The 13358-nt window shown below is 40.8% G+C and overlaps 1 protein-coding gene and 1 long non-coding RNA gene across 3 annotated transcripts in view; one reads left to right on the forward strand and one right to left on the reverse strand.

Annotated features, from left to right (window-relative positions):
- The window catches only part of Klhl12 (kelch like family member 12), a 36619-nt gene that overhangs the window by 12291 nt on the left and 10970 nt on the right, over positions 1–13358 (reverse strand). For both annotated transcript variants that reach the window (XM_040737792.1, XM_040737791.1), the window contains exons 4-5: positions 12689–12906; positions 5776–5925 (exon numbers count right to left, since the gene is read on the reverse strand). In XM_040737792.1, coding sequence (XP_040593726.1) covers positions 5776–5925; positions 12689–12906 — 368 coding nt within the window. The remainder of the gene's footprint in view (positions 1–5775; positions 5926–12688; positions 12907–13358) is intronic.
- LOC121136747 lies at positions 2627–9383 on the forward strand. The gene is made up of 4 exons (XR_005873853.1): positions 2627–2739; positions 4462–4534; positions 7638–7764; positions 9274–9383. It is a non-coding gene; the product is annotated as an uncharacterized LOC121136747 (long non-coding RNA).

A 13358-nucleotide genomic window follows, 5' to 3' on the forward strand; every position in this document is an offset into this window, starting at 1 on the left:
ACAGATGGTTTTTGGGAATTGATTGTTGGGAATTGAACTCAGGTTCTCTGGAAGAGCAGCCAGTGCTTTTAACCTCTGAATTGTCTCTCTAGCTTGATTAGTAAAACTTTTAAGGGAAGCTGAGCATGGCTGGCTTCACATCTGTAATCCTAGCTCTTGGCAGGCTAAGACAAAAGGATTTCTGAGATTTCAAGCCCAATTTAGAGCAACATACTGAATTCTAGGTCAGCTTGATCCAGATAAGAGTGAGACACTGTATCAAAAAGACATGCTTTCTCTCTTTTGGAAAAATGTGTCTTCTCTGACATAATTTCCCTAAAGGCCTCTTTCTTTCCCTACCTTCTCCCTTCCTCCTTCCCCCCTTTCTTTCTGACAGGGTCCTTGTAGGTCAGGGTGGTCTCAAACTTACAACACAGCCTAGAAAACTTAAACACCTGATGCTCCTGCCTTCGCCTCCTGAGTGCTGTGATTACAGGCATGCATTCATCATTAGCCCAGCTCCCACATCTATATGCAACAGTGCTCTATATGAACTGGAGGGATGGCTCACTTTGGTCAATTCCTCACCATGAAAGCATGATAGCATGAGTTCCATCACCAGAACTCACATAAAAAGCCAGACATGGTACCCATCCTACACTAGCAGAGAGACAGGCAGATCTCTGGGCTTGTTGCCAGCTCAAGCATAAACTCCAGGTCAACCAATAAGAGACCACACCTTAAAAACCAAGGCAGATGGCTGAGGACCAGCACCCAAGATTGACCTCCTGCCCACGTGTGCATACACATACACCCACATGGAAAAGAAAACTCTTATTAGCATCTGCTTCCACAGATTCTCCATTTGCTCTCTGATTCAGAAGACTGGTTCATACAAACTGTCAGTAACGTCTCCACACTGGCTTCTAGCTGGGATGAGTCCCATCGAAGGTCAAGGCTTCTCTCAAAGCACTGATTCTACCTGCTCTTTCCCTTCTGGTCCTAATAACCACTTCTCCACCCAGGCTATTCAGACTGAGAGCTGTTAACACACTGTCTTCTACTGTTTCTCCAAATTTATACCTTTTAAACAGTTCCTTTATATAATAAGCCTTCCTCAGAACTGTACCACTTGGAGCACACCATCTGTTTCCTGTTAGGATCTCTAACTCATATAAGTTCTTGTTTATTAGCTTGACTCCAAGATATTTTCGGTAAGGCATTGGAAGAGAAAATAAACAATAGTAGTGAATTGTCTTACAAGACATGACTCTAAAAGCTTTTGCATATGAATCTTGGCAACAGTGTATGAGGTGGGTAATGTCAGTTCCACTTCACAGAAAAACCTGAGGTCATCTCACTCAAGGCCACACAGGACACTTGATTTAGGATTGCAGCCTCCTGATCCAGGTTTCAGGATCTATGTACCAAATCACAATGTAAAGACCTAGATAGAAGGGTGTGACGGTTCCCTCCACCATCAACCTGACTGGTTTAGGAAACAGGCCAATGGGTGCGTCCAGGAGGGTGTTCCCACAAAGGGTGAACTGAAGAGTAAGATCTACCCTTAATGTGGGCAACACCGTCTCACGGGCTGGTCCCCATCCTAACCAAAGGGAGAAGTTCAGCTGAGTGCCAGCATTCCTTCCTCTACTTCCTGACTGTGTGCCAAGGGACCCACTGCTTCAAGTTCTTCCTGCTGCCTTCTGCAGGATGAACCCTGTCTTTTCACTGTGACCCAGTGTGTAACTTCCCGTCTCCCTTAAGTTGCTTGGTCAGGTATTTTGTCACAGCAAGAGGAAAACCAACCAATAGATGTTTTAAGAAAGAAACCACAGCCGGGCGTGGTGGCGCACGCTTTTAATCCCAGAACTCGGAAGGCAGAGGCAGGCGGATCTTTGTGAGTTCGAGGCCAGGCTGGATCGACAGCCTCGAAAACAATACAGAGAAACCCTGTCTCGTAAAAACCAAAAAAAAAAAAAAAAAAAAAAAAAAAAAAAAAACCACAAATAGCAGAAAATGAATTTGAGATGTGACACTACCTACCCTGAATTTTTTTTAATTAGGGGGAGGTCCTTATTTTTTAATTGTTTGAGATAGGGTCTCATTTAGCCTAGGCTGGCCTTGAACTATTGATTCTACTGCCTCCCTCTACAAACAGTTGAGATTACAGGTCTTCACCACAAGAGACCTAGAAAAACATTTTTTTCTTTTTTTCTGAGGAAGAATTTATCTGTGCAGGTTTGGAGCCTGTCCTGGAACTCCTTCTGTAGACCAGGCTGGCCTTGACCTCACAGACATCCACCTGCCTCTACCTCCCGAGTGCTGGGATTAAAGGCGTGCGCCACTATAGCTAGGCAAAGACCTAGCAAATTTTGTAAAGTGAACAATTAGAAAACTATTTTTATGGTTAATTTTCAAGAAGTCCTAGTCAAGAAGTAACTCAGTTATAGGCCTTACCTATATGCTGTAAATCAGTGCTTGCCAAAATACAGTTGTGTCAATTTGATAAAAGCTACAATCACCTGGTAAGAGAGAACCTCACCTGAGGACAAGTGTGTGGGCATTTCTGATTAGTGAGTGACGTGGGAGGCACCACTTCTGCACAGGTGCTGGTCCTGGGTTATATCAGAAAGCAAGCTGAGTAAGCTAATGGAAGCAAGCCAGTAAGCAGTGCTCCTTCATGGTCTCGGCTTCAGCTCCTGCCCCCAGGTTCCTGGCCTGGGTTCCCTTAACAATGGACTATATCATGCAAGCCAAGTAAGTCTGGCCTCCCCAAGCTGCTTGTGGTCATAGTGTTTATCACAGAAACAGAAAAGCAAACTAGGGCAACAGTCCAGATAACACAGATGGTACACACACACACACACACACTTCTTTCTCTCTCTCTCTCTCTCTCTCTCTCTCTCTCTCTCTCTCTCTCTCTCTCTCTCTCTCTCTCTCTCTCTCTCTCTCTCTCTGTCTCTCTCTCCCCCCCATGTTCAGAGGAGTAGCAGGTGGCAACTGAATTCAGGGGAAAGGGCCACCAAGAAGCAAAGCTCTGATGGGTCACTGTCAGATAGGGAAGGCTCTGAGGGCTTCAGCCCCAGGATTATCTTGCTACTGCTGTGTCTTTACATGTTTGCTGCTGCCGTTTTTCTCTGGTATCTGGCATGATGAGAATGGGCGTGGGAGGATGCCCACTGACTTTGATGTACTGTGATTATCTCATGGGTTTAACCTGTTCTACTGGGCATTTTTACCTGTGGATTTTTTATTTTTTTGGTTTTTTGAGACACGATTTCGCTGTGAAACAGTCCTGGAAACTCATTCTGTAGAGCAAGTTGGAACACAGAGATCCACCTACCTCTGCCTCCCAAGTGCTGGAATTAACAGTGTGTGCCACCATCGCCTTGCTACCTACTAATTATTATTAAGATGATTTCCTCTTAAGCTATACTGTTTAAAGTGCCCCCCCCATAAAACAGGGGCTTCAGAGAATAGAATAGAACAAGGAATGTCACACAGCTAATTTCTCTTGAGAAGCCATGTAGACTGTGGCTTAGGTTAATGATTAGGAGAAACAATTGAATCCCAGAAGTCCAGCTAGCTCAGGTTCTTTTAATCTTAATGTTGGGAGATGTGTTCACGGGTTTCAGTGTACACCATAGCTAAAACAAAGCCTTAAATAATGACTTAAGGTTAGGTTAAGAAGTTTTTGTTAATGGCTTTGAGGTAAAAAAAAAAAATCTTGGAAAACAATTTAAAGTTTAGAAAGGCACACTTTGAATAGCTGAGTGAGGAACTCGTTGAGGTCAAGAAACAAGAACAATGATAGCCTTGCTGCCCGACTACCTTTCTTGCTAGGATAGGTTGGTGATCAAGGGTACCCATTACTGCCCTCAGTTTCCTGATTTAAAAATCTGTTGATGAGTGGGGATGCACCCTGAGGTTTTACAATAGAGCTGACTAATTCTTTTTTATTTATAAAAGTTTAGATTTCTGATTCTTTTAAGATTCCTTATAATATTACCTTTTGAGATAAGTAATAAAGTGATAGATCCTTTCTTTACCACAAAATGCAGCCTGCCAGTAAAAGAACTGGCTGAGAAAAATACCTTGCTTGCTTACATTCTGTTAATCTATAACAAATTGCTTGAGTATGTATGAATGTATGTGGGTTGTTGGGGATAATTGGTTTCTCACCTGTATTACATGTTTAATCATATATAGGATAACATGTTTTTTCTTGTATTCAATGTACTCATTCACTCGAAAAATAGTTAAGCTGTAAGGGAAAAATGAAGACACAAGAGAAGGAAAACACCAAGAAAGATGTAGAAACAAAATTAGAAGGAAGACATCAAGAGAAAGAAGGGAAACACCAGGGTAGAAAAACAAAACACAAAAGGAACAGAGTAGAACCAACAGTAAGAATAATAAAACAAAGAACTAAGCTTTGGCCCTCAAAAAAGAACTCATGTGTCTTGTTTGTCTGTCCAGTAGTTTGACTGCTCTGCATCTCCTCTTCAGTTTCTCTGACCTGCTGAAGGCTTGCCATTCATCAGCACTCCAGGTGAGATCCTGACGTACGTGTGTGTGTGTGTGTGTGTGTGTGTGTGTGTGTGTGTGTGTGTGTGTGTGTGTGTGTGTGTGTGTTCATGCGGTTCCCTTTTTCGATAGTCCCAGTGAGCTAAGTTTTGCTCCCTCAGACAGAAAAGTCAAGCTGAGTGATTAGTTTGCCGACTGATGGCTTCCCCTCAAATCCTGAGCTGCTAGAGGCTGGTCCTCACAGCAGCAGTATATGTAAATAAGGAAAACATTATCACAAATAAGTTAGAAAACATTTTTATAAGCCGGGCGTTGGTGGCGCACGCCTTTAATCCTAGCACTCGGGAGGCAGAGGCAGGCGGATCTCTGTGAGTTCGAGGCCAGCCTGGTCTACAGAGTGAGTTCCAGGACAGCCTCCAAACCCACAGAGAAACCTTGTCTCGAAAAACCAAAAAAAAAAAAAAAAAAAAAAATTTATAAACAACAAAAACCTTAGCTGCATCAAACTAAGTAAATCAGACTTACTAGAAGTAAAAACATGCGCCGGGCGTTGGTGGTCCACACCTTTAATCCTAGCACTCGGGAGGCAGAGGCAGGCGGATCTCTGTGAGTTTGAGGCCAGCCTGGTCTACAAGAGCTAGTTCCAGGACAGCTTCCAAAGCCACAGAGAAACCCTGTCTCGAAAAAAACCAAAAAAAAAAAAAAAAAAAAAAAAAGTAAAAACATGAGGGTCTGCTAAGCAAAGCAACTCTTGTCTTAAAAAAAAACAATTTATGTTTAACAGAGAAGGGAACACAGTTCATTATAAGACCCTCAGAGGCACATAAAATAAACAAACAAACAAACAAACAAAAAACCCAACAAAGCACAAAATTAAATTGTGGATTTTCATTTGTGACAGAAGCCGGACTTGCTAAGCAATTAACATTTCCTTTTTTATGTACATTTGCATTTTGCCTAGATATATGTCTGTGTGAGGGTGTCAGATCCCCTGAAACTGGAGTTACAGACAATTGTAAGCTACCATGTGGGTGCTGGGGATTGAACCCAGGTCCTCTGGAAGAGCAGTCAGTGTTTTAACTGCTGAGCCTTCTCTCCAGTCTGAAATTACCTTTTCTTATGCCTAGAAGTTCCCAGCTTTACCTCTCCAGCATTCATGCTGAAGGGAACCAGGTGACCCTATGTTAAAAATATTGGTTTTTGATTATACAAACTAAGCCGTGGAGTTAGTGAAGGTTCTGGATACCCAAAGCCTTACATACTCACCTCAGCATCTATCACATCTGTAATGTACCTGGGGGTCAGCAGGGGCATCCGAACATACTGTAAGAGGTCAGGCAAGGATTCCTCTCGCTCCTTCTTGGCATGTTTCACCCAGTTGATAACGGCCTCAAAGACTGGCTCTTCAGAATCCACCTGCAAATGTACAATTGCACATCATGGATTTTTTTTCCTTTCCCAGTTAGAAAGTTTCCCATAAACTGAAAATCAACCATGCTTACTTTCTCCTTTTTGCTCCCTGTCCTCCATTACTGTTATTTCCCATCTTCCAGAAATGTGGAGATTCTGGGAAAAACAATCTTTTCAGATATAGGAAGAGAATTATGTGCAATTTAAAAAGAACTAAGACAGATAGTATTTAATAAACCATCGGTCACATATTAGCCTTCCATTATATCCATTCTTGAATTTTTATCTGGTCATTTCTGGAACTTCAGTTAACATGGGAGAGGAAATCTGTTCTCTTAATTAAAATTAAAGTACTTGTATTCATAGTTGCCTCTAATGTAGGGAATTTCACTTTTATCATAAATAATGCTATAGTTTTCAAAGCATGGTGACTCAGCATTTCATCAACTATTATGGACTAGATTCTGTGCTGTTTGTGACATATAGTTTCATGTATGTATGTATGTATGTTTGTATGAACGAACTATGGAACTTATAGATGCCAAGTAGATAAAGTAAGACACGCCCTCTAAGTCTGTATTATGTCACCAGAAAAGCAACAGAGCTAGGATTTTCCAAAGACAGACACCTATGTGCAGGCCCAGTGCTCTCTCAACAGTCTCTGGGTGAATGGAAGCTGAGGCATCTTTCACTGTTGACTAACTAGATGAAGACTGACTGACTAGATGAGAGCAAACAGAAACACCACCTGTACATGGCTCCCTACAGCCTGTGGTGATTTGGGAAGCAGACATGTTTCAGCATGTTCTTTCATTTCATGGATTTACAGAACTTCTCCTAAGTGTCAAGCACTGACCTTACAGACACTGATTATATAATAGTGAACAAATCAAGTACAGCCCTTGTAGGCCAGGCTTGACCTTCATCCTAACTGCCTGTCTCATCCTTCCAAGTGCTGGGATTATAGGTGAAGACTACCAACTATTCAGTTGTATGCTCTTGCTGTGATTAAAATTATATAGAAAAATAGCAGTTAAAAAACAAAAGTAACAGAAAATTTCATTTAGACAGATGGAAGGGATAGGATAAAAGGTTAGATTATTGAATCTACTTTAAACTAAAAAGCAATTATTGGTCAAATATTTCACAGTGATAAAGATTTTTGTATCCTGATACAAATTTAAGGTTATTTTTTGTTATACTGTGTATGTTTCTGTTCTTGTTTAAGGTATTTTACCTATGTACCTCATTTAAAAATATATAATTAAGAAATACAGGTTAGTTGTTAGTCATCTGTAATAAACTTGTAGTTATGTTTTAAGATTAAGATTAAGGTAACAGATATAGTTTAGATAGATAGGTGGTCTTCAAACACTTCAGAGACCTATATAATATAACATTTAAGATGTCTTCATTACCTAAGACTTTTCATGACAGTAAGACACATCTGCTCATGACAGCATCAATTTACTTAAAAAAAAAAAAGATACTGGGCATCAAAGAACCTCCAAATGGAGTTTGCTTTTGTTGTGGCAAAATTAGCTACTGGGCAAGAAACTGCCCTTGCCTGGACTGCTGACAGTATGCTGACTAAACTGGATGAGCAGGACACAAAACAACTTTGAACTTTTTCAGCACAACTGCTGAACTTTGCCAAGACAAGGTAGGACAGTCCTTCAAAAATCCTGCTTCACAGAAAAATCTGTCATATATTCTAGGCCTGTAGGCTGAAGATGGATTCCCCAACAATGAAGAGGAACCTTGAGTGACTATCCAGGCAGCCAGCTGCTTCTGTCATTTCTATAATTTTGGAAGTTGTTTGCCCTGCAATTCCTGTTTACTCAGGTAACATTAGATCCTTCTTGGGTCTCTGATGGAGTTGAAGACGAAATGGTTATAGTTAGTTTTCTTTGTTACCAAATTCAGAAAAGAAACTCACAAAAGAGGTAAAAGGGGCATAAGGTTGAAAGACATAAAACCTTAAATTTATCTAAAAAATGTTTCGAGATCTAAAAAGATAGTTTGGGGTTGATAATGCAAGTTAGATTAGAAAGTGAATTAGGTACTAAACTTTGGACTCACCAAGATAGGTTGGATTGGTTTTTCTGATTTTGACAAATACAAATGGACTGGACATTGTGAATGTAATTCCCACCAGGCTATGGCCTGGGCAGCCAGGCTGCTGCCAGAGAAGCAGGCTAGTAACTAAGGAGTTGCAAATGCTGGCTGAAACAGCAGTAAATTAAGGCACAACCACTGTGCCAAAGTTAAAATAATAGACCAATAAGACAGAAAAAGTCTCCTTAAAGTAGTAAGCTGAAATCTGATTAACAAGTAACAAATAGCCAGAAAGAACACAAAAAGACCACTTGAAGGGCCAGAAGTAGTAGCAATGTACACTGATAATCCCAGCACTCGGAAGGTTGAGGCAGGAGGGACGCTACATATCGAGTTCAGGGCCAGCTAGGGATATAGAATAGGATCTTATCTCAAAATCTCCCAGTACTCTAAAAAGAGTGCACCCAGAAGCTCTGGACCAGCTGTCCTGTCTGACACAGGGTGGCATTTAACTAAAATAAACAGTCAGCTTCTTAGCAGTACTAGCTACATCCCAAAGCCCAACAGCAGCACGTCCGTGGCTATCAGAGGAATTTATCCCATCTCGAAAGAATTTTCTACCAGATAGCACTGACCTAGAGCAAAAAGCACTGGTACTTGGGGACATTTTAGTTGTCTAGTCTAAGGAAGGAAGAAGGGTGATGACAGAGTTGGAGGTAAGCACCAGTCTGCTGAGGGCATCAGAAAGAGTAACTGGTATCATTTCAAGCAGGGCTGTAACAAACAGATGTTTGTAAAAACTGCTGTGGTGACCATGGGGAGAACATTCAAAAGGGCTAGGAGCTAGAAGATGAGTTCAAGTTTTCTCTGGTATAACAGGCTAGACCTCAGCTGTGGCAGTTGTGGAAGTATGTGAAAGATCAAGGCAATCCATCTTACTGACAGATGCTGGGGAGGACTCAGGACAGTCATTTTAAAAAATTGTCGTTTTGTTTAAAAACAAGTAAATTCAAATGGCAGAGAAACTGCTATATGTGCCAAAAGGTTAATGATTCATAATGGGAAAAATAAATATTCTTCATAAAGATTTTTTTCTTATGTGTCAAAGAACTGCTCCGGACAGTCCTGTGCAGTAAGTGCTAATATTTTTACATTTTGTAGAAGACGAAAACAAAGGCTAACCATTAGGTAACACATCACAAATGTTATAACTTTCACTGTAAAACCCATGCTGTTTTAGTCAGTATGATACACTACTTCCTTACGTTGTTTTTTTGCATATTGTTTTCTGAGAAGAAGTCTCTAAACCCAGATTGGCCTGGAACCAAGAACAACCTTGAACCCCTGAACTTCAGGATACCATCTTCCCACTGTCAGTTATGGAATTACAGACTAGTACCACCATGCCTGGGTCCTATTGTTTAATTTAACAAGAGGAAGTGCTATTTGGCAAGCAGAAGTCAAGACATCTGGCTCCAATTTGGGACTGGTTTACAGAACAGGAAAAAAAATCTTTTGTGGTCATTCCAGATAAAAAAGCCAAGGGCATTCTTAATACATGTGGAAGGAAAACTGTACAAGAGAATGAACAAGTTGTTTTTCATCTTGGACTAATTATGGTTAGCTATTTGCTCTGTTACATCTCATTTTATCCAGATTCTGTCCACAGGTCCAAAATGACTGATATTTGTGCTAATCTCCTGAGAAAGACAATTAGAAACAAACTGGACACCTGGTGGTGAGCTTACATCTTAGTGCAGGAAAGGCCTTGGGAATACATAACCTGATTTGGGTGATGTTGTTAAGAAAGGATCTCATGTAGCCCAGGCTAGCCTGGTACTCACTACATAGCAAAGGAAGCTTTTAAACTGATCCTCTGCCTCTACTACCTAAGTGCTGGAAATACAGGTCCAACATACCACACAGAGCTTTCAAATTTTTTTTTCTTTTCTTTTGTTGGTTTCTTGAGAAGAGTTTCTTCTGTAGTTCAGGATTGTTTTGAACTTCCCAGCTCTGTGTCCTGGACACTAGAGTTACAGGTGTGTGGCACCACATCTGGAATCCTGGCTCTACAACTTATGACGGTACAGTGGTTCGCCTGAGTCAACTGGATGATAACTGGAGACAGCTGTGAGGATTAAGTCAGGTGGAAGCACCAAGAATGATGCCATCCAAAAGAGCTGGGCCTAGGGTGGTTCCGTGGTAGAGTACTGGCTAGCCCAAGACCTACTAATTCCAAATTCCAACATGGAACACACAAAAAATAAAAGATGAGGGGGTATTGTGGAATATTTAACTATGTAAAGATATGTTCCATTTGTTTATGCTATGGAATATTACTTTAACTGCTAAGATGTATTACATTTGTTTATGCTGTATTTGTTTAATTATGATGTGTTGCTGTTTCACCTTGCACCTGATTGGTCTCATAATGAACTGAACAGCCAATAGCTAGGCAGTAGAGGGATAGGCAGGGCTGGAGGGCAAGGAGAATAAATAAGAGGAGAAATCTAAGCTTGAGAGAGGAGAGAAGAACAGAGAAGAGGGAGAAAAAGAGGAAGATGCCTGTGGCCAGCCAGTAGACACAGAGGACATACAGAAAGGAAGGTAAAAAGCACTGAGGCAAAAGGTAGATAAGGAGAAACATTAAAATAAGGGCTAAGATAAGGCTACGCACTCAAAACTAATAGTAAGTCTCCATGTCATGACTTGGGAGCTGATTGGTGGCCCCCAAAAAGAAAGCCTAGTACAGGTATGAAGGAGGGAGAAAGAGATGTACCAAGGGACAGGGATTTTCCACTGTAAGTACTCAATAAGCCTCTGACAAAATAACTAATAGTAGATGCTAAGTACTATTTATTATTAACAGTAGCAATTGCTACCTTCACTGTATTTTCTAATACACAGACAAATCCAGAAGAGTCATGCTGGGTGTTGTGGGGTACACTGTCAATCCCAGTACTTGAGAGTAAGGTAGGCAGTTCTGAGTTCAAAGCCAGCCTGGTCAATTCCAGACCAGCCAGAGCTACACAGAAAACCCTATCTATAAATAAATAAATAGAAAGAAAGAATTAATGTAAAAAGGAGAGTCATAATGTTCTAGCTAACTGCCGCACAAGGATGCAAGTGCAGCAGCATCAGAATAAGACCAGCACAGGCTTGACTCAGCAGCATCTCTAACAGAGTCTCTCTAGGCTGATATGAAAGTCAAATGGAGAATAATTCCCCTCTAGATGCAAACAATTTACCAAGATGTTCTTGTCAGGTTTGCCTTACAACTGTTGTTGAAGAAAGGTGTATACCAAAAGTTGGCTAAAATTCAATAAAAGTACACTTAGAACTTTTATTTTGTAACATAAAAATCTATTTCTAGTCAGTAAGGACAGGAACCATTTTTTACACAAAGCATAACACAGAATTTCTTTTCTCCTATGATGCTTTGCCTTTTTTCTGAGACAAAGTCTCACTGTGTTGCTAAGGCAAGCTCACCCTCCTACCGCAGCAGCCTCTTCAGTACTGGGATTACAGGTATGTAATGGCATGCTTGGATTGGCCATAGAATCTCTCTAAGTAGCAAACTCTCCTACAGCTTATAACAGCATTAAACCAATCCTGATGCTTTTTTTCTTTTTTTTTTTTAAAGATTTTATTTGCTGGGTGGTGGTGGTGGTGGTGGTGGTGGTGGTGGTGGTGGTGCACGCCTTTAATCCCAGCACTCGGGAGGCAGAGGCAGGTGGATCTCTGTGAGTTCGAGCCCAAGCCTGGTCTACCAAATGAGTTCCAGGACAGGCTCCAAAACAATACAGAGAAACCCTGTCTTGAAACCCCCCCAAAAAAAGAATTTATTTATTATGCATACTGTGTTCTGTTTCCATGTGTCCCTGCATACTAGAAGAGGGCACCAGATCTTATTACAGATGACTGTGAGCCACCATGTGGTTGCTGGGAATTGAACTCATGACCTCTGGAAGAACAGTCAGTGTTTTTAACCTCTGAGCCATCTCTCCAGCCCTCCTGATGCTTTCTAATGCGTCTCAGATATAAACTGAGGAACAGAAGCTTGGTGATATATTCCAGTGGAGAAATGAACTCAACAAGTACATATGACACAGGACTTGGCTCTCTCTGAGTACCTTTCTAGAAGCTACTACCTAAAGATCTAGTCCACTGGAGATTAATACTAAAGGCTTCAAAGACATCTATTAGACCTCTTTGGATTCTTCATCCCATTTTCAGCCTAACTATACCTATAGACAACAAACAGTACTACACAGCCAGTGGGTAATAGTATTGCATAGATATATACCTAATTTCTAATTTCTGCTGATTTTTTTTCCTTTTTTTGGTTTTCAAGACAGGTTTCTTTGTAGGTTTAGAGACTGTCCTGGAACTCTCTTTGAAGACTAGGCTGGCCTCGAACTCACAAAGATCCACCTGCCTCTTCCTCCCAAGTGCTGAGATTAAAGGCGTGCACCACTACCACCAGGCTCAATTTCTGCTGATTTAATTGTTTACTGCTGGAATAAATGTTTGATAAAGAAAAGGGGAAGATCTTTTTCCCCCATAAATGTGCAAATAAATTAAAACCTTTGGCACCAATCTGGGTATTTGATTATGAAGTCATAATATGGACACATCCACTCCATCCTGCCCTGTAATTTTTATAATGGTTCAGTTTTAACGAAACCATAACACCAAGCCAAAGCTGTACCTGAATTTCATCGCACTTGATTAGCTTTTCCACCTCTCCTTGACTCAGAAGAATGAACTCTTCATGCTGTACCACTTCAGGAAAATGCTTCTGGCTAAAAACCTCAGCTGCTTGCATCAGGTCAACGCAATTGTGAGTTTCAGCAAAATCCCTGATACCCAGGCAATTAGAAGGGTCCAACTGACTTTCTAAGAACTCACAGCAGGCTTGTTTCACACCTAGGACAAACACAGGCAGTGAGCAGACTTTAGGATATGTGGCCAAGTGTGAAGCCTTCTCTACATGTTATCAGAACACTGGCTCCATACCTCAACACATAAGTTAGAAAATGTATGGTCAAGGCATTCAAACATTTCTGTCTTATGTACTATGTCACTTCTAAAAACCCTTTATTATCTGCTCTGCTTCACCTTTAAAATGAGTATAGCAAATCCTACCTAGTTTCAAGGACATTCGCACCATCAGAAGCTGTAAACTCTTAACTACCAAAACCAATCTAAAAGCAGTAACTAATTTACAATGTTCTTATTTTCTACTCTCTACATAACGATTTTTTGTTTTGTTTTAAGATTTATTGATTTTCATTTTATGTGTGTAAGTATTAAGTCTGCATGTATGTAAATGCATCATGGCATGCAGTACCCAAGGAGGTCATACTTGTCAGATTCCT

Source organism: Mesocricetus auratus, unplaced genomic scaffold, assembly GCF_017639785.1.
Source record: "Mesocricetus auratus isolate SY011 unplaced genomic scaffold, BCM_Maur_2.0 Super-Scaffold_100676, whole genome shotgun sequence".
NCBI classification, from domain to species: Eukaryota; Metazoa; Chordata; class Mammalia; order Rodentia; family Cricetidae; genus Mesocricetus; species Mesocricetus auratus.